This window comes from Miscanthus floridulus, chromosome 16 (assembly GCF_019320115.1).
Source record: "Miscanthus floridulus cultivar M001 chromosome 16, ASM1932011v1, whole genome shotgun sequence".
Taxonomy (NCBI): Eukaryota; Viridiplantae; Streptophyta; class Magnoliopsida; order Poales; family Poaceae; genus Miscanthus; species Miscanthus floridulus.
In genome coordinates this window covers 116918055-116943929 of record NC_089595.1, presented here as the reverse complement: position 1 = coordinate 116943929, position 25875 = coordinate 116918055, and the positions used below count along the sequence as shown (strand labels likewise).

Genomic DNA, 25875 nt, shown 5'->3' with positions numbered 1-25875 from the left:
TGAGGATAGGTCATAATCGCACCCACAGATGCATAGATGAGGTTAGTTTCCATGCTCTACTCCCATCCGAGATAGAATTTCAGCAGCACCTCCCTGCTGTTCTCCCGATACACGTCCTGGAAGGGAGAGTGTGTATCCGGAGAACAACAGTGAGGTGGTGCCGAAACTTCGTCTCAGATCCAAGCAGAACATGGAAACTAACCCATCTACGCATCCACGGGCTGTCCAAAAAACGTGGACAATCCAAAATAGATACGGTCATAGATATGCAGAGATCCACATACCTCCAACCGTATCTGTTTCAGACAGGAGATGCCTAACTAGGCTACACCGATCTACGTACTACAACGGTAAGGAAGAGAGCTCAATTATACCTAGGGTGGCGGTGGAGACAGGCTAGCGGCACAGTGGCGAGTCGGTGCAGTGGTGAGTCGACGTTGTGCAGGTAGGACCGCAACGCCGATGAAGACGATCAGGGTTGTCGAGGTGCTCCGGGTCCCCTCCGACAGGTCCTGCTCTGCAAAAGAAGAAAAACATCACTAAAAGTTGAAAATTTCGGCAGAACCTCGCCTGCACGGGGAGGTTTCCAAAACCTGCAAGAAAAACCATCGGGCACGATGGCCGACGTCCACATTTGGGGCACGATGGCCAACACAACCACAAACCCGGCACGAAGGCCATCAACGACATAAACGGCGCGATGGCCGACAACCCTGCGGCTTTACCTTCTCCTCCGGCGAGGACAGGGATGACGGCGTGGACCAACGGCGTGGACGACATGGACGAACGTTCGTCCCCTCCACCTCGGCTTCCTCCCCCTCCCCCTTCTCCTCCTCCTTCTTCCTCCTCCTTCTTCTTCTCTTTCCTCCTCCTTTTTCTTCCTTCTTCCTTTTTCTTCCTCCTTCTTCCTCCTTCTTCTTCCTCCTTCCTCTTCCTGCTACCTTCTTCCTCCTTCCTCCAGGGCCGCGGCGGGCTCACCGGGGCCGCTGCCTTGGGCCGACGCTGGGCAGGCCGGGCGTGGCCGGGCGCGCTGCTGCGGGGCGCTGAGAAGCCGGGGCGGCCCGGAAACCGGTGACCGGAGGTCGACCGGGGTGGGGTGGGGCGGCGCCGGAGCAGGGCACGGCCGGGGCGGGGCGAGGGCGGGCAGGGGTGGCCGGCGCCGGGCATGGCCGGGGTGCCCCGGATCCGTGGCCGGCGGCCGACCGGGGTGGGGAGGGGCGGCACTGCGGCGGGGCGCGGCCGGGCCGGCGGTGCGTCGACGCAGGGTTCGCGGGGTGGGTCGGGGATGGGGCAGCGCGGGGCGACCGGCCGGGGTGGGGAGGGGCGGCGCCACGACGGGGCACAGCCAGGCCAGCGACGGGCCGGCGCAGGGTTCGTAGGGCGGGTCGGGGACAGGGCGGCACGGGTCGGGGACGGGGCAGCGCGGGGCTGTCGGAGCCAGGGTGGAGCGGGGCGGGCGCGGGGCGAGCTGGCGGCGTGTGGAGTGAGTGAGTGTGTGGGCCGGCCCACACATTTAGTTAGGGTTTCCACCATCCACCTTAGTTTAGCTGGAGGTAGGTGGAAGTGCTTCTGCTCCTGCTGCTTCCTCTTCCCTGTGCCTAAGAAGAATGCTTCAAGGGTTTTTTAATCGCATCATCTAACTCCTCTTTACTCATTTCACTAGGCAATTTCTGTGGAATTGACCTTGGTTTCACGAGGGCCTTCTTGGTTGTCTTCGCCGACGGGGCAGGTGGCTTATTTGTTTGCAGCTGTCTTCCCTGGTTCATGGGAGGAGGTGGGGGAACAGGCATTGGAGACCTTCGAGGCAGCGTTGGGGAACGCCTTGGAGGCGGTGGCGGTGGCGGTGGCGGTGGAGACCGTCTTGGAGATGGTGGGGATGCAGCCGTGTCTTCTACCCTATCATAACCACCGCCCAGAGCACTATGCTGGTTTGGTGATTGTACTATTGGACTTAGGTTGGGGGAGGCCCTACTGTGTGCGTACAGAAGACAATGAGTCAATTGTTATTTAAGAGGCAATATAAAATTAATAAAAAAATTGTTTCATTCACTTTCATCCGTACCTATTGTGTGGCAATGGCTTCCCGGGAATATTGATGTATCGCTTGCGCCATGCAATGAATAACTTCTCTACTTCTCCCACGGTCTTCTCCCCATCACCTCCATGAATGTCAAGAGGCATATCGCTAAAACCTTCAATAGCTTTATCCACCGAGACGGTAGCATATCCAGCTGGTACTACTGCCCCATGGATTCTTGGTGTCTTGGTACGGTCGATAGGGTTTACAACACCAATAGCCTCCTTCACTGTGCCATTATCTTTTGGAATGTGTAGCTCACATGATGTAAAAGGTTCAGTGACGTCATCCACGGGGAAGTGCAGCTCTGCATCTTTTATGGCATCAGGCAGCTCTATAGAAGCACAACTGCTTCTTAACTGATTGGGGGGGGGCTAATGTTGATTCCCAGAGCTGTTGTAATCCCGTGGGCACTCAATTGTATTTGCACTTGCCTTGCGACTTCCTCTTGCATTTTCGCTTGCATTTCTTTTTCTCGCCTTTGTGATTCAAGCACCGCTTCCCGTGACTCAATAACATATTGCTGCAAGATGCGGATCCTCTCTGCCTCCTCATCCTTCCGTCTCTAGCGGCTTCTGTATGAATCAATCCATTCAGGGAAACATTGCACCCACGGAACGACCCCTTTGCCTCTAGTTCGTCCACAGTGCTCAACAGTCCCGATGGAATATGTCAGTTCATCTTTCTCTCTGTTGGGCCGGAATAGTCCACTATCTCTAGCTTTTAGAATTTGAATCAACCTTTCTGTTGCTCTTTCGAGTTTTGTGCCATGGACGAGCTTCCCGGTGACTGAGTCCAATCCTCCCCCATGACCTAAAAACCAACGCTTTGTGCGCTCAGGCCACGATGCTGATTCAGGTACGACCCCCTTGGCAATAAGGTCTGCTTCCATTTTTTGCCACTTGGGAACGGAAGTCGCGTAGCCACCTGATCCCATGTTATGGTGGTATTGCTTTTGTCTAGAATTCTCTTGGTTCCTTCTCGCCCGTTCCGCACCCTCTTCTGATGTCTTGTACTATACAAATTCCTCCCAGTAGGGCCTTGCCTTCGCGATTGGGCCTTTATCGTTCCAATTTGGAGTCTTGTTCTTCTTGACGTATGATTTGTATAGCTGCTTCTTCCAAGATTGAAATTGGGTGGCCATCTTCTTCATTGTCCAGTGCCTAACTCGCTCCGTCAACCTTTCGTGGGTGATGTCTTCATGATAATCATCTATTTGGAGCGTGAAATGTGCAAGAACATCTTGCCAAATCAGCTCCTTGTCCTTATCAGAGACATAACTAATATGAGGAGCATTGTTATTTTTTTCCATTCACGGGCATTGATCGGGAGCTTGTCCCTTACAAGGTACCCACAGTGGTACACGAATTTCTGTGCATATTGTCCTAGTGGTTTGCCTATAGCCACATTGAATTCTAAGATGATGTAGCGGCCTTCCAATGGCTTTTTGGCCCCTCGAACATTCTTTGTGTTCCCCATTGTCGTCGTCGATCTAGACGGCCATGTACGCATAGAAACACAAAAAGTATTATAAAACGAAGGTCGATCCAGTGGGCTACATGTATGCATAATAAATAAATGAGAGCTAAATATTGAGAAATATATACCTCACCGGAATTATCTTCATGAACAACTTCCTCAACAATATGATCGAGATTCAAGTATTGACTCCCGTCGTCTTCCTGTTGGTCATTATCAACATCGGCACAATGTTCAATGCCGGCGTTGATAATATCCATCATTTCCGCCTCTAGGTCATCGTCTCTCGGGTTGGCCATAGAGAGCCTAAACAATTATAAAACAATAATTATGCAATTAGGGTTTCATAGACATTTCATACACATTTCGGGGCGGTGGTGCCTGCGCAGGGCGGCCGGCCAGCGTCGGTGGCCGGGGAGGGTTTAGGGTGGTTTAGGGTTTAGGGTATAGGCCACATGGTATCAGAATATAACACAATTGATTTTTTTCCTAAGGAAAAAATATACATGTATACATTAATTGATATATATACACACACACACATTAATTTCATACATATATACATTAATTGATATATATATATACACATTTCATACATACATAATTTCATACATATATACATTAATTGATATATATATACACATTTCATACATATATACATTAATGCACATTTTGTCAATATAATTTATAAATATAATAAATATAATATATATATATATACCGGCGGTTTAGAATTAATTGAGTGTTGGTGACGGGCGGTGGTGGACAGCGGCGCTGGATCGAGGCACGGGGGCTCCTGGCCGGGCGCGGCGTCGTCGGGGCTACTCCGGCGAGGTGTGGGTGGGCGTCGGGATGCCCTCCGGTGAGGAAGAAGGCGTGGCGTCGTTCCAGGGTGGCCCAAGAAAGCGAAATCAGTGGCAGCGTGGCGCGAGCGTGGCGTCGGGAGTAGCCAGGGGCTCCTCCTTGAGGGGCACGGCATCGGGGCTACTCCGGCGAGGTGGGCGGGCGTCGGAGTGCCCTCCTGTGAGGAAGGTGGCATCGGGGGTGGCCGAGAAGGCGAAATCGGTGGCGGCGTGGCGCGCGCGCGGCGTCAGGGGCGGCCAGGGGCTCCTCGATGAGGGGCACAGTGTTGGGGCTACTCCGGTGAGGTGGGCGAGCCTCGGGGTGCCCTTCGGTGAGGAAGGCGGCATCGAGGGTGGCCGGGGAGGTGAATCGGCAGCGGCGGAGCTCTGGGGACACGCTGAAGACGAAGACGATCGATGAGGACGAAGAGAGAAGGGATGCGACGGTATATAGGAGAGGGACCTTTAGTCCCGGCTCCATCCATCGCCTGGGACTAAAGCACCTTTAGTCCTGGCTCCTGCCACCAGCCGGGACTAAAGGGGGACCTTTAGTCCCGGCTGTTGAAAGGAGCCAGGACTAAAGAATTTTTTGGCGGGCCGCCAAATGCAGCCCACCTTTAGTCCTAGCGGGTGGCAGGAGCCGGGACTAAAGGTGGGCTACATTTTTATTTCCCGCCAACTTTTAAGCAGATCAGTTTATTTTATATATGTTTTGTATTTAAATGTTTAAGTCTTATTGTTTGCGCAGTAAATTCAATACTAGGCATAAATTTTTTAGAAAAAGTAATAAACTTTATTTTCATTTACTGCACACAAAAAAAATATGTGACCTAAACTATTGTGTTTTTTATTATAAATGTTGAACATAATGCAACTAATACTCACTATTTTCGTTAATGCAAAAATGTAGACTTTAATTGAAATTATTAAATTTATTGGTTTTCGATAGAAAATGAGTTTTCACGTAATTGTAACGTAAATCTTTAGGTTCTTCATTAATCATTGTATAATTAATCGGTGAGTTCGGGCGGAAATTCAATTAAAGTTAAAAAAGTACCAAACCACCTCAAAAAAATCTCAAACTTGGTGGTGGCTACACACAGGGCATTTGTAGTCTTGAGAAAAAGTTTGAGACCAATCCGGCACTGGAAAGCAAATGGACTTCAGAGTCCCAGAGAACCTATGTATATAGATAGGGTTCGACAAAAGGTTCTATATACCTCTATGAAGCACGTCGACTCCGCCTATGTCAAAATGGCTTGAAATTTTTTGGCAATCATTTACACCCAAAATATGGCCCCACACAAGATCTTAGATTTTCTGATAATTATTTTTATTATTACATTTTTCTTTGAGCCGCGTGAGACGAAATACGGTGAATTACATATTGAAAATAATATAATTTTGCATCAACCTCCACAAATATTTGTCTCCTAGGGCACAATAGACCATTTGGTAAAGTTTGACACCATTCCGGATCATTTAGGGGGTGGACCCAGTTCAATGTATAATTAATCGGTGAATTCACGCGAAAATTCAATTAAAGTGAAAAAGTACCAAACCACATCAGAAAAATCTCAAACTTGGTGGTGACTACACATAAGGCATTTGAAGTCTTGAGAAAAAGTTTCAGTCCAATCCGGCACTAGAAAGCACATGGACCTCAGAATCCTAGAGAACCTAGGTGTATAGATAGGGTTCGACGAAAGGTTCTATATACCTCTGTGAAGCACGTCGACTCCGCCTATGTCGAAATGGCTTACAATTTTTTTGGCAGCCATTTACTCCCAAAATATGGCCCCACACAAGATTTTAGGTTTTTCTGATAATTATTTTTATTATTACATTTTTCTTTGTGCCGTGTGAGACGAAATACGGCGAATTACATATTCAAAACAAATATAATTTTGCATCAACCTCCACAAATATTTGTCTCCTAGGGCACAAGAGACCATTTGGCAAAGTTTGGCACCATTCCGGATCTTTTCGGGGGTGGACTCAGTTCAACGTATAATTAATCGGTGAAGTCGCGTGGAAATTCAATTAAAGTGAAAAAATTACCAAACCAATTTAGAAAAATCTCAAACTTGGTGGTGGCTTCACACTGGGCATTTGAAACCCTGATAAAAATTATGAGATCAATCAGGCACTAGAAAGCACATAGACCAGAAAATTCAAAGTATAGTTAACAAAAGAATATAATCAATTAAAGGGTCTTTTCTCTTATTAAATAAATGTTTGGGTGCTTTCTTGTCAAAAAAGTGACTTCGTTCAGATGGCTAGCTAGTGCGCTGCGGTTTGGACCTTGGCTATGAGGTCGTGGGTTCAATGCCTGGCTGCCCCATTTTTTTGTCCAGCGCGACTATATTATTTTATCAAGAAAGATTTTATCCCGGTTATAGCCCAGAGCTAGGACTAAAGGTCCTTTAGTCCCAGCTGGATCCTCAAGCCGGGAGTAAAGATTTATTCCCGGATGGAGGGTCCAGCCGACTCTGGGCTATAACCGGGACTAATTGTTGCCTGCCGTCGCCACACACTTGGGGCAGAAACTTTGTATCCTTGTTTGAGGATACAACCAGGACTAATAATCCCTTTAGTCCCGAACACAAAAATACCAGAACTAAAGGTAAAAATAGAGGCGGGATGAAAGGTCTGTTTTCTAGTAGTGAGCAGAGCCAAGTCCCGTGCTGGTGGTGGTGCTCACGCACAGCCACCAGTGGTGGTGCTAGTGGTTGTCGTGCGCCGTCCGCCAACTCTGACCCTGACGGCTAAAATCGAGCGGCCCGACCTCTCCCATGTTGCAAACCACATGTTTAAGTGTTTCAGATGGTTTATATGTATGTTAGTATTTTATATGGATGTTGCAAGATTAGATTGGGATGTTGCACATGTTGCAATTGCTATACACGTATGTTACAAGAGTTTATTTTAAAATATTTTATCTGTTTCAGACGTGCTTTATCTCAATGTTGCATATGTTGCAATGATTATGTTACAAGTGGATGTTCTAAATGTTTTATCTATTTTCATACGTTTGTTGTAATTATTTTATTGAGTGTTGTAAAGAACTAGATCAGAACGTAGGTTTGTTGAGCGAGAAAGAAGTCATGACACAGGCTGACTATACTAGGATAAGTTAGTAAAAGCAACTGTAATCAAGTACTCAAGTTAATTTAGTCGTAAAACAAATACTTCATTATCTTTTATTGTGCGTACGGCGTTTTTTTTTTCTTTTTTGACGATATGTTGGGCATGGGGTACTTTTCAAGAAACCAGCCGACGGCCATGGTTAATTAGCGCAACCAATCCCCGTGCATGCATGCGAAGGGAAACCAAATGGCCAGCGCATGCTTAGTTAGTGTAGCCAATCGTGATGCATGCGTGCGGAGGAAAACTGATGGGGCGTTGATGCATGCAAGCAAAATTAAAGAATTCTACATGTTGCGCCTAAAAAAAAGATAATGGAGGTAGTAAGCTACAGCAGAGGGGTTAAGAAAATTTCAGCAACGCTGGCCCCTGCTGCCCCCTTTAGCTCCGCCCTTGCATCCAGCATCGTGCAGGTGTAGGACATTTGGTTGGAGACCACCAACAGAGCATTCACAAATATATTGGAATTGGTGAAGGGCGGCGACAAGATGATGATAAGGCGTGCCACGACTGGTGAGGGGGAACCGAGGATACCCGAGTTCCACTATCACCAGGTTTGCAATATGGTCAACGATGGTGACCTTGCATTGTGAAGGTGGGTTTAGCTCTCGCTGCTAGTCACAATGACATGACCGTACTCGGCGTTTGGCAGTTTAACATTATGTTCTCCACGGATTGGCGTGACCCGTGGCACCCCCGCGTGGTGTTCATGCGGGATCAGGTATGGCTCAAGTTAGAAGAGCATGCGAGCCATGGGATCGAGGCCTCTCTTTTCACTCAATGGCTCTTAGGATCATGAATGCTTAGGAACCCAAAGATGACTTGGATCACGTTTATGGGCTACACCGATTTCGGCTTGATCACTCGCTAAGTGAGCGACGCCAAAGCTTTGCCAAGGATCATCAGCAATTTATGCGGTCTTTGTGGGAGTTGTTCCCACAATCTACGACCAGTGGCGGAACCAGGAATTCTACGGGTACCAGTGGGATTAAAAAAATTCAGGAAACATTGGTGTTTGGCGCATGACCCCCCTTTAGTTCCGCCGTTGGTGGTAGGGCTAATTTATAGTCTTTGGCCCTAAACCTTACAAAGAGTTGGTGAAACACATTTCTTTTAATTTGGCTGTTGATGCATGACTGTTGCTAGGCGGCAAGCAGGCGACACCATCTGCACCCGCAGGATTCGATTCAGACAAGTGTGCGCTATATGCCTATATATGATTGCATGCTACATAAGGGCTCCCCACTGTAGTTGCTTGCTTACTTGTAATAAGCCATGGGCACTATTACAAAAATGATTTTGCGAGGTGGTGCCAAAACATTAACCGATATGGTCACAAAATCCAACCGCCTCGAAAAATGCCAGACGATTAACGAAGACGGTCGTTTTATTTACCAAGGCACCAAAAATGACCGCCTCGCAAAATTGATTAACGGAGACGGTTGGTTTATTTATGGAGGCGGTTAGAAAATGGTCGTCTCCTTAAAATTGATTTACGGAGGCGGTCGTCTTAAGAAAACCGCCTATGAAAATCCATTTTCAGAGGCGGACAACTATAAGGCCGACCTCTGTTAATCGTGGCCGAGCCCATCTGGCCCATCTAGGCCTGGTAACGAGTTCGTAGTATACGCTGAGCACACATGTAAACCCTAACTATCTTCCTCTCCCTCTCTCTCAGCCACGCCCGCGCGCTCCATCTCTCTCCCTCTCCCTTAGCCGAGCACACCCAAGCACATCCGAGCTTTCTTCTTCTCCCTTTCCCGGTGGCGCGTAGGACGGCCACGTCCTTTCCCTGTGGCGATGCACAGGAGTGGCCACGGTTTCCTCCAGACGACACGCAGGGCGGCCAAGGCCCCTCCCGGCGGCGGCGCGCAGGGGCAGCCACGACCTTCTCGGATCGGCGCTCATGGTGGCCAGGGCCCAGATCCGGCAGTGGTGCCCCTCCCCTCATCAGGGCCCCCTATGTTCTCGTCTTCACCTGCGGCGCCCCCTCCCGCCCTCCACTCCAGATCCAGCGACCTCCCCCACCTCCACTCTAGATCCGACGACCTCCACTACCCTCCACCACCTGCAGCTCTAGATCCGGCGACCTGCACCACCTCCAGTTCCAGATCCGGCAGCGCGGAGCTCACGCTCGGCTGTGGGAGGTCGATGCCCGAGCTCCGGTGGTGGAAGGCACGACGAGGAGGGCAGCGCTTGCGAATCTAGACGTGGATGGGATTGACGGGCTTGTCCAGGCCGGGTTTTCTTTTTTATATTTTTCTTGATTGATTTACGGAGGCGGGCATTAGGGTTGCATGCGTTAACAGTTATTAATGGAGACCTTTCCACCCGGACGGTTTGCCCGCCTCGAAAACTCTTGCTGTAGTAGTTTGGTCGTCTTCCATTTGCATCTTGTCACCATCACCAGTACATAATCTGTTTTTTTATTTTCTATTTTTTTTGTGATTACACATAACAATTCAGACACTCACAACGCACGCACACCCATCCTTATGAATGCACGCACGTAAACTCTACCCCTATGAGCATCTTTAAAGATTGGGCCGGCAAATTCAGTAGATTGACAAAGTCACCACACATGCGCCTCGGTTAGAATTGATTTTCTAGTCATGACGGCTATAGGATCTTGTGTTGTAACTTTCTTTACCACTAAATAAAAAACATGCTCAGGAACATGTAAAAAAATAGAGAATCTTCAAGGTAACAGATGCATGCATTGAAAAGTTATGCCATGAAATAGACATGGATTAATTACCTACCAAACAGTTAACCATATATACGCATATAAATATGGCACCACTTCATTCGTCTCCGAACAAGTGACACACGACTTTGTTGAATCCTTGATAGCCCCACTGCTTTTAGTCAATAAGTATATATTAGTGTTACCATATAAACAAGTAAGATGATGAAAAGAGTGAACATGAAAACAAAGAAAATAAAAAGAAGACACGTGGGAATTGGAGACGATGGGAAATGCTCCTACATGAAATGGACGACCCATATGACCGGGGCCCTAACACAAGGTCCTTGTTGATCGCGAGCTTGGCTCCTCTCTCCCAAGCAGCTTAATGTGGACGATGGCCAGTCGCAGCGAGTGCAGATGTTAGCCTTGCTGCTCAAACTACTACTGAAACTGCTTTTGTTTCCCGGGAGGCAACGAATGAAACTATCAATTGAAGATGCTCAAACCACTCAAAAAAGTATGGAGAGTGGAGCCGAGTGCATTAGGGCCATGTGAGGTTTGCGTGTGTGTGTATGTGTATGTTGCTGCTGGGACAATGCCGTGATATAAGGGAGTCAATTACAACTTCTCGTGTTGTACTAATCCTCCATTGAGGGCCTTGATTTCTTGGAGAGAGATGCACAGCAAGCATGTGGACTCGCTCCCAACAAAAAGAAGAACATTGTTTTGTGCTGCGTGAAATTTGCAAGGAAGAACACTTTACGCGATCCGCAAATGCCCATTGTTGCATGGTCCTAAGCCAGCAACCACATTCTGTGGTCTCGCTAGAGGCGGGCTGGGTTTTTTCCACATACCCACAACGTAAAAAACGTTGTTTTAGCAATGGGACGAATTTTTTTTTAGGGGAGCCGTCCCTACAAATGGTTGCTAAAAGAGCCGTCCTTACAAATGAATTTGTAGGGGCGGTTGGTATTATCAGCCGCCCCTACAAATGGCCTGATTTGTGCAAATTGATTTGTAGGGGCGGCTCAATATCCAGCCGCCTCTACAAATAGACGTCGAATATAAAAAAAGTAAGCACTAAAATTTAAATTTTGTAAACGACCTCGGATGAAGAAACAATCAAAATGAAAGTTGTAGATATTGAAAAGTTATGAAACTTTTTAGCTGACAACTTTTTCAGTTGAGATCATTTACTACTTGAAAAGGACTGTTTGAAATTATTGTTCCTGTTTTGTCCTCTAATTCAGAGCCAATTCTTAAAACTGGTCTAGTTTTCGCATACGAACTCCGATTTCGACGTTCCATATATCAAAATCGATCAGAAAAAAATTTCGGATCCGTCCATCGCGGCATTGTCAGGGTTCGAAAATTTTAGATTGGTCAAAAAGTGGTCACAAGATCATCTTTTCGTGGTCACAAGGTTTTTATCGATTTTGAGCACGTCTTATGAAAATTCCACATGCCACGTCTTACACTTGTTTGAGCTCATATTTTCTGTGGTTACTTCTTTTGTGCTCCTAAGTGAAGGAAAAATATCAAAAAATAAAATAAAAAAGTCAAAATTTCCCAAAAAAATAACGACACCCCAAAAAATAGAAAAAAAATAGGGGCAAAAGAGGAACAATATCTAGAGGAGCACATAGAGAAGGCCAAACGTTATTTTGGAACACTAATTGATTTCAGATGAAAAAATCATGAACATAGAAGTTGCAGAACTTATCAAGATCTACAAGTTTTATTTTGGTCATTTCTTCATCCGATAAAGTGGTAATAACATTGTTCACAAAATTTACATATCTCTCTTATAATTTCATAAACAATAAGAGGGATACGTAACATTTATGAACAATGTTACTACCACTATATCGGATGAATAAATGATCAAAATAGAAGTTGTAGATCTCAGAAAGTTATGAAACTCTATAGTTGACAACTTTTTAATTTAAAATCATCTTGTCAAGGAAAATTACGTTTGAATTTCTAAAATTTGAAATTTAAATTTTGTAAACGACCTCGGATGGAGAAACAACCAAAATAAAAGTTGTAGATCTCGATAAGTTATGAAACTTTGTAGTTGACAACTTTTTAATTTAAAATCATCTTGTCAAGAAAAACTACGTTTGAATTTCTAAAAATTTGAAATTTGAATTTTTTAAACGACCTCGGATGAACAAACAGTAAAAATGAAAGTTGTAGATCTTGAAAAGTTATGAAACTTTGTACTTGATAACTTTCTCATTTGAAACCATCTTGTCATGGAAAACTACGTTCGAATTTCTATTATTTGAAATTCAATTTTTATAAGTGACCTCGGATGGAGAAACTACCAAAATGAAAGTTGTAGATCTCGAAAAGTTATAAAACTTTGTAGTTGACAACTTTTTTATTTGAATTAGTTTAAACCTCAAACAATCAATTTATGCTCAGTTTGTATAATACATGGGGAATCAAAATGGATGGTGGACACAAGGGAATGTGAGGTGTAGTGGTAGAGGAGATGGTGCGTGAGAGAGAGGTCACCGGTTTGAATCCCGGCCGATGCAAAGTGTGCAAAAATCTTTAAAAAAATTTGCTATTTTTTGTCCCTTTTTTCGTTTCTGGAAATTGATTTGTAGGGGCGGCTAAATATCCAGCCGCCCCTACAAATCGAATTTATAGGGGCGGCTGATAACACCAACCGTCCCTACAAATCGATTTGTAGGAGCGGCTGATAACACCAGCTGCCCTTATAGGGGCGGCCTGGGAACCGCCACTACAAATCAGTGATTTTTAGCCACCTTTTTATAGGGGCGGTTGGCTGAGCCGCCTCTGCAAACGATAGCCGCCCCTAAAAAGTGTTTTTCACGTAGTGACCGTGCAGCTCATCAGCAAAAGCTCTCCGGAAGGTTTCTGCTACTGCTTTAATCAAGATCATTGAAGGCTCTATATCAATGGATTTGGTTAAAACAGACCGTTGAAAGAAGCCCAAATCCATTGTTGAGTAGAGTTCATGACAAGAGGCTCAATACTAGTGGCTATAGTGCACAATGCTGAAACACACGACAGCTTCTCTCTTTCCACAAAGTCCAAGCGTATTATTGGCTATAGTGCACAATGCTGAAACACACGACAGATTCTCTCCAAGCGTACTAATGGTGTGCAATGTTGGGGAGGAGTACGTGGAGGCATGACATGAAACATTTCTTTTTAATTTGGCTGCTAATCCATGACCGGTGCTGGATGGCGAGCTGCCGAGCTGGCGACACCATCTGCAGGATTCGATTCGGACGAGTGGCGCTATATATGTTTCAGTAGGGAGGGAGAGGTTTGGGCGGCAGCTTTTCTTACGTTTGGGCCTCGTCCACGTCGTGGTTACAGTCAAGAAAGCGGGTGCACAAACCTGCTTAGGGACATTTGGTGAAGTCTATTGTTTTATGGTGTAGGAGTAGCTGGAGACAGACATCTCTTCATGTTAAAAAAAGATTTCATTGACAGAAGTCCCGCCTTTTTTGACACTCCTGCGTAGGTGCTTCAATCAATGCCTCAAAGGCGACGCTGCACACTGAATTCAACTAGGCCGGGTGGCAGTGGCACGTGTTGCCACGCCCGTTCTGTTCTTGCTCGCGTTGATTGATTAAGTACCAAGTAAACACATAATCTGATATTCTGACATCACGAAATTAAAGTTGACTCGAGTAATGCCAAATGTTCATGCTAAACTAAACATAGGGGGAGATTGGGTGCAAGGCCACCAAAAATGAAAGGGTCAACAGGTAGATCCATGCATGCAAATGACCAGACTTTTATTCAGATTGTCCATTTTAGGCTTAAATCAACAAAAATATATATTAGGGATAATCCAGCATACTCAAACCATGCGGTTGTAAACAGTTAAATAATGACAATGCTTATGACCGCATACATATACTGATATAAATATGTATAAACAAAAGAGGCTTTTACATGTGTGCCATTAAAAAAGGTTTTAATTACACATAGGCCATTAAAAAAGTTGACCGCACACATATGCCATCGTTCTGAACTTCTTTGCTCTCCAATCTATTCCATCCGCATTCCGTTCGTTTTTCACCGTTTAGGAGTCCTGACAAGTGGGTCAGGTCAGTCAAAACATCCATAATACCTCTCTCATCCATATCCTTTCTCTCAAACTCGACCTCATCTCTCTTCTCCGCGCGCGCCCCCGGCGGAGCTCGCCCGCGCCCGCGCCCGCGGTGGCCGGCCGGGGCGGACCTCGTCGCATCACTTCCACGCGCGCTGCGTCAGATCCACGGCGAGGACCGGTTGCGGCAGCTCCATGCGCACCGCCTCCTGGCTCTCGCGGCCGCCGTTGGGGACGAGGCCGCCTCCCTGCACGCTAGGGCCCTCGACGTTGCTGCTGGGGCTCGTGCCGCTGCTGCAGCTCCCCGCCATCTTCTTCTTGGCCGCGGCGGCGCGGGAGGCGCGCCTACACCTCGCTCGAGCGCGTGGCTGATAATCGGACCCCACCGTAGGGTAAAATAGTCATTTCACCTGTCTGTTTGACACCGTTAAGTAGAAAAGCGGACGGAATGACTTGGAGAACAAAGAAGTTCAGAACGGTGACATATGTGTGCGGCCAACTTTTTTGATAACCTATGTGTAATTTCAAACTTTTTTAATGACACACATGTAAAAGCCTCTAAACAAAAATGGAAACGTGAGAAAATTAATAATAATTTCAGGATAAAAACAATGAAAAAACAAAGGACGATACGCAAACAAAATAAGACACACAGTCAGATTCTCTTTCTATAGCTACATTTTAGAGTATATGGCGGTAGTATTGCTGAGGAAATGACGATCTACTGTATATGGATTCAACACATGAAGCTATAAAAAATGACCAATGTATATATTCAGTCATAGGGAAGAGTCATGAGATTAACCAAGCACTCAACTGGAGTGAAACAGAGAAGGTAGAAGTAATTGACTTATAATTGGTACACGCTATAGAGAAAAAAAACTGTTGTAAATTGAAATTCGTAGAGCATGGCATCTAACCAATAATGATGCAGTATGAAGGAATGAAAAGGGATGACAAAACTAAATGTAAAGCGCCCTTCTAAATTGAGGCACCTCCGGTCCTCCAGCCGCAGTGGTTGTAGATATGACCCAAATGCAAAGTCTTAACTTCCAAGAGACATAGAACAAAATTAGTACTCCATCCGTTTTAAATTATAAGACGTTTTAACTTTTCTAGATATATTATTTTTACTATATATCTAGACATAATGTATATATAAGTGCATAACAAAAACTACATATCCAGAAAAGCCAAAGTGTCTTATAATTTGGAACGAAGGGAGTAGTACATTGGCTTTGTTAAGTACTTAGTACTTTGAAGAGATGTAGCAGAACAAAAAAAAATTCCTAGGAGTAAGGTACACATTTGTGTCTTCTTAGTTTGTTTCACCTTGCTTCTTCAGCAGCCTACCTATCTGAGGATATGTACTAACAATATTTTTGTGTTGCATGCTTTACGGGAGAAGAATAAAACAGCTTCACCAAGGATAGAAGTAACAGACACTTAAACATATGGCAGTTCTCTGTATTACTGTATATGGTTTTTAGGAATTAGAAACCTTCATCACGGGTGATATATATATCCTTCTCATCACGAAGAAATAATGTAAAATCATGTTACAGGCAAAAAATTCTATGACCACACATGAACATAACAAAGTAATGAAGAGCAGACCATGCGATCTAATTTTGTCGTGTAAGCTCAAACTATATTGTTTGGTTATTAAATTTTGTAGCAAGGCTAACCCACATAAACAACAGAATTTTCTTAAGTATTCAAATCAGGTCCTTTGATGCAGATAAAAGAAAATTAAAATGAAAAACGCACACACCAGTTTTCAAGGAAATTATCAGAGGCAATTTAACTTCACATCAAGGATAGCAAAGGAAATCCTACATCATCCACAAAAAATTAAAGTCATTAATGTACACATTGTTCCATTTTTTGTTCCTTTTTTCCCACATTCTTCTTTGATGTTGTGTGCGTCACATCGCACACGCAGGCCAACCTGCTCACGGCGCATGAAACAAATTCTAGGTTCCACACATTTCAGTTCATGGCTTTGCACTTGTGTAATGTTTTGTTTCATAAAAAAAACTTGTGTAATGTTTTCGCCGACATTATTCGTGTATCCACACATACACACACCGCTGTGGAAAATAAGTACGCTCTCGATTCTTATATATGAAGCTAGTGTGCTTATAATACACTTGTGTAACTATGATTTACTTGGTGTGGTCTGCGGTGAAACTTTATTTTGAACTTGTGTTACTTTTTTCTCCTCATAGATATGATATTTGATATGACCAAATCGATGCCAAGAGGCTTGCCTAATCGATGCTATTGTTGAGGGGCCTAACTTTTTTTTGACACAAGCAGGGGCGGAGCTAGAGTGAATTCGAGGGCGGTGCGCTTGCCTTATAGGTGCGAGGATAAATAATATCTAGATGCAAATATGGTGAAAAATTGGCCATTTCTACCTTGATAGCTCCGCCCATGGACACAAGAGGGGCCTAACTTTGAGTTTGCTACCAAGGCAAGCCTAACTTTTTTTTTACACAAGAGGGGCCTAACTTTGAGTTTTCTACCAAGGCACAGGAGGTAAACTTCTTCATTCTACTGTTGGTTTTATCTCAAATAATTTGGATGTCTTGCTGCAAAGTCTTGACATGCAAGGAACGATGCAGGGATGTTGTACGACAGGGAGAAACTGCTTGAGAATGGTGATCGCTGGGAGACTGAGATTGTTGATAACTTGAGATCTGAGAGTCTGTATCGCTGAATTTGTCTTCTTCCCATGACATTGACAACATGTCTTCCCATATTTCGCTTAGCTAGCTGATAAATAAGCAAACAATGAATGTTAACTTGGATGGCACCGTGCTTTTGTACATCGGCACCATTAGTCTTGTATTTTGTTCATTGCCTTTGTAAAGGTGGCACATGATGTTCTTTTAATGGGAAAGTTTGTTCCGTAGAACTGGTCTGTTTTCAGTCAAACCATTTTTTTATACTAGTACAATGAAACAGGACACTGTGCTTAGGGCTTAGTAATGCGGTGAATCTTCACATGCTTGACTGCTTGTTTCTAACTCCATGTTTTTCTAAACATACGAACTAATTAGTTTGTTGTAATAAATGTCATATATTTAAAAATGGAGGATTTTTGAAGCTGGACCTCTACAAACGGAACTATGTGGGGGTTAATAAGTGTTTAAATTCGACTTTTGGGCGACATCTATGCGCTAAGCATAGAACAGTTTTCAAATCAAAAGGGCAAAAATTGATAGATAGGACAGATTGACAATCTAGTACCGCTTGGACGGTATTACTAGTGGTGAGTTCTACTCCCTGGGCATATTAGTTCCGGTTGAACAATAAAAAGAGACATTTAAAAAAAATACACAACAAAAGGCAAGACAATTAAATACATCAATTCTTAAATGAAAGTAGTTGACATAAGTACATGCTTAAACGAATTAGTATGACATACAATACGAGTATGAGAAAGTCAAACTAATTCAACTAGATAGTGTTCTCGCCACCATCCTCATCATCATATCACACACACTACTACACTAGTCACCGCCGGCCTCAGACGCCGCTGATGAAGGACGTTTGGATGGAGATAGCCAACATTAATTGCTTTCGTTGATATTTTGGAACTGGTGAAAGGCGGCGACAAGATAACTATTAGTATCATTCAGAGTTTGCAATTCCCGACGAGGCCGTCACCAGTGCTGGAGAGCCGAGAACATCTAAGCTCTCCATTGTCGCTAGTTGTGTAACATGGTCAATGGGAGCGATCTTGTACAGGTTGGGCTAGCGTTGGCTACTTCTGATATGAATATACTTGGCGTTTGGCAATTAAATCTTTAGTTCTCTTTAGATTTTGATGCTTCTCTTTCAATGCGATAGCTATCTCCTGTTTAGTTTCTCGGCTTCTTATCTCTTAGCAAAGACTAGCTGAATCAGGTTAAGGGAAGGAAATACGGGCAAAGTAAAGAAATACAACTATTATGCACGAACACGCGCCATGGCACCCTAGCATGAAGTTTTTGCGAGACATGGTAAAACTCAACCTAGAGGACATGCTAGCCATGGGATTCCGGTAGCTCAGTTCACTCACTAGCTATTAAGATCAAGTTTGCTCAGAAATACAATTGTCACTTGGATCACGATCATGGGGTACATAGACTTTGGCTTCATCACAAGTCACGTGATCTGGTTACATTAACTCTAGTTTATCATCATGGGAAGTATTCGATTTAACATCTAATAGGACCATAGACATTGTTGATGCAAAGATAGAACAAGAGAGAAGGAGAGAGAAGAGTGAAAGAGACATCAAATCATTGAGAGGCACGACATGTCCCCACTAGGCCCTTGCTTCCCTTTTATAGGGGAGTTGGAAGGTTTTTAATTACAAATGAGAACCCTATATTTTACACATAGGCCCTTAGATGCTTATATTTTTGCCCTTAGACCTACTATTTGGGCCATTTCTCACACAAATGGGATCCCTAACATATGACACACCCTCAACAGACATCAATTACAAACTAACTCTCATGTAATGTAGTAGCTACTTGTATTATGAAGTACTAAAATCCATTATAGATAATACTTAAATGACTATCTATTTCTATCATGACCCAAAACTCACCCCAAATAAAACTTTGCAAAACTCCCTTATGAAGCCCGGCTTGAACCCTAGTGCATCCTAGGAGAACCTCTGTTATTGCAATTCTTAACGTGTACACCCCTTATTTTTTCCCACGAATGTATCATTATCAACCCACGCCGGACCAAAATGGTTACCTTAGTGCTTAATTATGACTCATTCTTTTCAAACCAAAGTCTAAACCCCAACAAATGAAACATGACCATTCCAAGTGCTCGACCTCCCCAACTCTAATCCATCAAGAGCAAAGAGCCTCACTGACAATAACCATCTAAGCTTAGGCATGAAAAAACCTAAAGCGAATATGGGATGGAGAGCCCATGATAGATGATATGACCAAGGACTCATGAATAATCATGGAAGATGAAGTGTGACCCTCACCTCTCACAGAGCTCCAACATGTGTTTTAGTGGATTGTTCGTGAACTCTCCATCAGTCAGTGGTCAAATTTGCTTGACTAGTCAAAATGAAGGAATCCATGAGGTTTTAGCAGACTATCCACCCTATTTTAATGGACTGACCATCAAGAAAACAGAAGCTCTGCAAATGTCACGACTAGATCAAGCATGTTGCATAATCACTGACACTATGAGCATCGTTAGCATTTTAAACTTGATTTGGAAAACTTGCATACAAAATTTATGGTGTGATGTAATGCTTACCTTATTGTGTCCTATGTTAAATGTGAGTCAGACTCGTTGTAATGAACTTAACGTATGGTGTGATGTAATGCTAGGAAGTGCTTAGTTGTAAGTGTGTATTTGCGAAAACAAACCCTTGTGCTTCAAATGCTTGTCCCTAGCAACACATATATGTATATGCATTTTACGCACTCATGCATGTAACCTTGATTATGTTATGTATGGTTGAGACTTAGATGGTAATGCTAGTTTGGTGTTTATTATGGCCAACAATGATTCCTTGTTCATGATGCAATATGTGTGGAATATGCTAATCCATTAAGCGTGTTCATACTTATTCCATGATTGCATTACTTCATCTAATCTGCACTAAGTTCTTATTTAACCCCTATGTAATGAAGAGGTATGTCATCTATAGGATGGGTGACAACAAACCGACAAAGGCAGGAGATGAAAATGGGATGCCCAAGGCGACCCAGCCACCATAGGGCTTTCTCATAGAGGAGCCACGCCGCATCTTGTGTGGGCCCTGCAATGCTACCACCATCTAGGTCTGAGGAGGAGGAAAGAAGTGGCCAAGGAGATAGGTTAGGGTCAGTGTGTTCATTTTTTATTTTGAAGTAGAACGAGGGCTGAGGGCAGGCGAACGTGCGCTCGTGGGATCGATTTCTCAGGTCCTTGGTTCAGTTCCTGGAACTGAAGTCGAAGCCAATAGTCGAAGATCTCAAATAATAAAACCGAAACCAAAACAAAAAAATATCATTTCGGTTCAGCTCGTTTTTGGTTTCTGGTTTAGAAGTCTCTAGCCCTACACCAATGCAACATCACAATCCACAATATCCACATAGCTTGCAACTAAAAATTTAACTCGCACCTTGTGAGTAATCTCCAGTGTACCACACTTTGATTCATCCACTGTATATAGCGCAACATTGGAAGCCTCCGGGTCGACAACGATAACGCAGGCACCAAATTTGAACTAATGACTTTAGTAAAACTACCACCATTAATAGTAAACTTGCGTACCTTGTCTCCAAATTTGCATTCCGACTAAAATATATTGGAGTGTTGACCTTTCACCCCATCTACAGTACCATCACTATATAATTCCCGTGCTATCATAGATAAACCACACGACCAGTATCTTCACTAGCAGCAATCAATGAGTCACGACGAGTATCATAAGAAGAGACACTAGTATGCATCCCTTATAGCTCTATGGCTCCACATAGCTGTGTTTCCCAAAGAAGGCCCTGTAAGCCAAAGAGGACGAGTGAGAGCCATTAGCGATCTTGCCAAATGAAGCAGTCATGGTCATCATTCAGAAAGACAATATATCCCAATGCTCAATGTATTCGACAAGGTCTTGCCCTCCTGATGTCCTCCAAGGCAGTGGCAGTAGGGCAAGGTAGGCGCTTGCCATACCTTTCTCCGCTGTAGATCCCCACCTGAATCGCCTATTGGGAACCTAGGACGTGGACGCTAGCTGGTGCTGATAGTGCATTTGACTCGAGTAAAAAAAGGATTTGATGAACCGGCTTGTGCCTTGTGCCTTGTGGTGGGTTGGCATATGGGCTTTTTTTCCCATTACCAATCTCCACTTTCAAAGCAATTCTTGCCATAGCCTCGATATTTTTTTCTTCTTTACCCGGCAATAGCGCCCACGTATGATTGAATCGTTCTTTCTCAACCAACGCCCACGTATGGTCCCACCACAAACACCCTCAGCAAGGAGAAACGCGTACTCGAACCCTTGGCTAGTATATTAGTGATAGTAGCGTTACAGAGGATAGAGAGCTTGCTCTCTCGTAGACAAATCAAGGAGATACGCTCCTGAACGACAACTATCCACGGCTATATAGTCTCCTCGATCGTACTCCATCCGTTATAAATTATAAGATGTTTTGAGTTTTTAGATATATTATTTTTACTATGTATTTAGACATAGTGCATATCTAAGTGCATAAAAAAACTACATTTTTAAAATAGCCAAAATGTCTTATAGTTTTGAACGGAGAGAGTACAAATTTCTTCATGAAGACATTTTGTGCATGGACTTTTTGTTTGCTTGCTCTGAATCTGCTCTTAGCGGCTAGCCTCCCACTTCTTTAAGGTCCCTCGTGGCTATCGTCTCCCCTTGTTTGAGATTCGGAGGCGCGGCCTGCCTCCCAAGGCCGGGCTTAGGGGTTGCTGGACTAGACAAGAAAGCACTTCAATGAGCACTGTGGGTGACAAATTAACATCAGCCGCCCTCACCTAAACCCTGTCCCATAGGCTCAACTACTGATACTAAAGCTAGAGCCTGGATGGTCGGCCCAGACACCAGCCTAAAAGAGTAAATTACACGACTGATCTTTAAAGTATTGATCGGTTTCATTTGGGTCCCCAAACTATGAAATCGCATGTTTGGTTGTCTAATTTATTTAAGTGATTTCATCTAGATCTAAAATAGACATGAGGAGGGTTAGAACCTGACGTGGTCGTCCACGTGAACATGATTTTGAACATAAAACCCTGAGTCGAGGGTGCCAGGGTGCCCAACATCCACTTCCTCCTCCACCGCCGACGGGGACGCCGCCATGGTCATCTCGTACCGCCACACCATGCGCTCCTTGTTCGTGTACGAGGTCACCAGGGAATGGGCTGCACCGGCGCCGCCACGCGGGGCGGAGGCCCGTGACACGCCCGCTGCGGGGAAGGCTGTTGGGGCCAAGGAGGCGTCGTGGCCCGACGACTAGAGCGTCGTCGCTGCGGTGGCCGCGCTGGACGACCCGCACGCCAGGCTTGACAAGGAGCGTGGCTCGGACGAGGTAACGAGCGTGGAGGAGCAAGAGCAGGAACCGCAGGCGGAGAAGCCGCAAGAGCGGACTCGGGCCGTTGCCACTCTCCGTTTTGCTGCTTGTGTGGACGTGCAGCTCTCTCGCGCGTGGACGCCATTCAAGCAGGAGCTGCCAAGCTCGGACGCCTTGCCCTCATGGTTAAAAACCTGAGCCGCCAGCCATCTCTCTCTTTCCCTTTCTCAGACCGTTGCCGAGCTCCTCCATTCGCCGGTAAAATCCATTGTTATCGATCCGTCCCAGTCCAATAGCTCGCACTCGCAGCTCAGCCACATCCTTGCGCTTCTCCCTGACCCGGTCGTGTCGTCTCTAGATGCCGGAATCGGCCGTACGCCGAAGTTTCATCGCGGCTATCCGTTAGCGCCGCCACAAGCATCTCCGCCGTGGCCAGCCCGCTACAGTGAGGCTCTCGTCTTTTGTTTTAGCTGCGCTATGGTGCCATTATGCTTATCGGCTTGTTGGTTGCGACGAGGATACATAGGGCGCGCCGGAACGCCGATTCGACCGCTAGTTCACGCTGCCATCTACGTCCTCGACGCCGATAGTGCCTTCTGCTCCGCCTCTGCTTCAATCGAGTAGCCAACCAAGTCTCGGTGAGCACCTCGGAGTCCCTTGGGCGTGTGCGCGAGGTCAAGAGGGACGTATAGATGCAGGTCTCATCGCCGGCGAGAACCCGTAGGTCAACGCCGTGTACCCGCAGCTGTTGTGAGGACGCCCAGGGCCCAGGGCCAGCGCCCATGGCCATGCCCCAGTCGACGCCGGCTTCGCGACAAGCGTAGGCATGGGCGCAGCTTGCGGGAGCCGCCGCCGATGGGGACGTTGCATGTGTCAGGGATTTTCTGCTTAAATCATGTATGCTTGGACAACCACGTCAGCTTTAAACTCTCCTTGTGTCTATTTTGGACCTGGATGTAATCACTTAAATACATTAGGGAACCAAACGTGCGATTTCATAGTTTGAGATCCAGATGAGAACTGTTGAATACTTTAAGACCCAGCCGTGCAATTTATATATAAAAAAAATCTGCATAGGAGCTACGTGAGCACCCACTGGCAGTGAGAGCCTTTTGAACCATGATTTTCTTGTGAGTCGCTTTCGTGAACCGTGCAGTGTGTTGGTCGATCGTAGCATTTTTTTTATCAGAATTCCACCAGTTTGGAGAACACAAAGATGTTGTTTGGAGAGAACACAAAGATGAACTGGCTACACAGGTCTTTGAAGTCTTGTTACACTTGAAAGTTTGCGGACACAATTATCATCAAATTAAGGACGACAGCTGAATCGAACCGAGAACGACGCAAGATCTATTGAATGATACTGCACCTGAAGAACGCGTGCCTCTGACTGACCCGACTCAGATCCGGTGATGCCCATGGCTGTGATGCATCTGATCATCACTCAGTTGGTGTCGTCGTCGGTGGGCATCCAGTACCTGTTGGTGAACCAGACGCCGTCGGCGACGACCATGGCGCCGTCCTGGTTGCGGTGCCACGCGTAGTAGGCGTGCGTCCGGTTCCTGATCTCCAAGGTGGCGTGCCCGAAGCTGGCCTCCCGGAACGCCGAGTAGCCCGGCTGCGGCTGCGTGAAGTTATCAGCGATGCCCTCGATGTTGCCGCCGTCGCCCACCGTGACGTACACGGGCGCGTCCCTGCTCCGGACGGGCGTGCACCGGCCGTTGATGATGTCATAGGCGACGTTGGACACGCGGTGGCTGCGCTCGTACGCGTGGACGTGTCCAGCGACGACGAGGTCGGCCTTCGCGGCGACGAGCCAGCGCTCGAACTGCACCCGCATCGTCTCGCCCTCCATGTAGTGGTACCCGTTGCTGCTGTACCACGGCGAGTGCACGAGCACGATCAGCCACGGCGTGGCGGCGCGGTCCACGCGCGCCAACTCGGCCCGCAGCCACTCCCACTGCGGCGTGTACTTGCCGTACGCGGAGTAGGAGGCGAGCACGACGACGTGCGCGGACGCGATCCGCACCGAGTACCAGAACGGCGTCGCCGCCGGCGCGAAACGGCGCGGCGTCGGGTAGCGGTGCGCGAAGGGCTTGAACGGCGCGGGCTCGCCCAGCTCCGGGGCTAGGTCCAGCTCGTGGTTGCCCGCCGTCCACACCCACGGCTGGTGCGCCGCGCTGCGCTCCACGAACCGCGCCCACGTGTCCCACCGGGTGTTGTCGTGCAGCGGGTGGTTGTCGGCGTACGAGAGGTCGCCCACGTACAGCACCGCGTCGCCGCCGTTGGACTCGTAGTGCGACAGCGTCGTGTTGGAGTCGAACGTCTGGCCCAGGTCGCCTGCGTTGCGTGCATTGTTATTCAGTCAATCAGTCATGGGTCAGTTGTCACTTGTCAGGCATGAAATGAATTCAATGTGGTTTCTCTTGTTACCAATGAGACCGAACTTGAAGGGCACATCAGGACCCGGCATGGGAGGCGTGGTGAAGCAGAAGCTCCTCACCGTGTGGCCGAACCCCATGGCGTAGTAGTACTTGGTGCTATACTGGATCACCGTCCATGGCGGGGCGGCCGGCCGGCCATTAGTTAGTTGTGTATTCTGACTGCAATTGCATAACAGATGCATGGAATGGGCAACTAACTAACTGACTGACCTTGAGGTTTGTGAGGTTGCAGTGGTGGATGAAGCCGGAGGTGTAGTTGAAGTAGTCGTAGCGCGTGTGGGTGCCCTCAGCCCAGAGCTCCATCTTCTCCGGGTCCGGCGAGGCCTCGCTGTACATGACGGTGCTGCTGCCCAGCTCGTTGGCCATCACCCACGACACGATCATCGACGTGCCCTCCTCGTCGCCCAGCGTGATGTGCACCTGCGGGCGGCGATCAGAGAAAAGAAGATTAATCAAAGATGGGATCTTTAATTATATATGTTGACCTGATCGAGCCGATCGATCGGTGCCTGAGCCTGACCTGCTGCGGGGCATTGTACCCCGGCGGGACGCGGAAGACGTCGGCGTCCAGTGGCATCTCCACCGTCGCCTCCAGCTTCCGCCGGTACTCGCTCGTCACGACGGCATCGGCGGCGACGAGGAGCACGGCGGCAAAGAGCACCAGGACCACCTGCAGGAGGCCCAGGCGGCGGCGAGCCCCCAGCATGTTGCTCATCGCTTCCCGGCCCCAGAATTGGAGATCAATCGGGTCACGCAGTCACTGAGCGGACCGTATAAATAGAACGATCGACTGACTAGTGCAGGTGAGATGAGATGGATCGATCGGGTCTGCTGCGCCTTGCTTTCGGCAGTTGGTTAGTTGTTTAACTCCTGGCCGTCAGGGCAGGGCGGCTGGTCAGCACCCTCGCATACCATGCGGCAAGGCTAGACAGATGAAAGGCCATTTCACTGCATTACGCATGCATGCATCGTCCGGCCCTCAAATCGATTTGGAAAAAATTCTTGTCAGTTGAGTGAGACACTAAACGATCCTTT

The 25875-nt window shown here is 46.5% G+C and overlaps 1 protein-coding gene across 1 annotated transcript; it reads right to left on the bottom strand.

Annotated features, from left to right (window-relative positions):
- Positions 1-23587: 23587 nt before the first annotated feature.
- LOC136513152 (purple acid phosphatase 2-like) lies at positions 23588-25592 on the bottom strand. The gene is made up of 4 exons (XM_066507142.1): positions 25361-25592; positions 25051-25260; positions 24830-24941; positions 23588-24736 (listed from the first exon to the last, which is right to left on the bottom strand). The coding sequence occupies exons 1-4, from the start codon at positions 25553-25555 to the stop codon at positions 23841-23843; spliced, it is 1413 nt and encodes a 470-aa protein (XP_066363239.1). The 5' UTR covers positions 25556-25592; the 3' UTR covers positions 23588-23840.
- Positions 25593-25875: the final 283 nt, after the last annotated feature.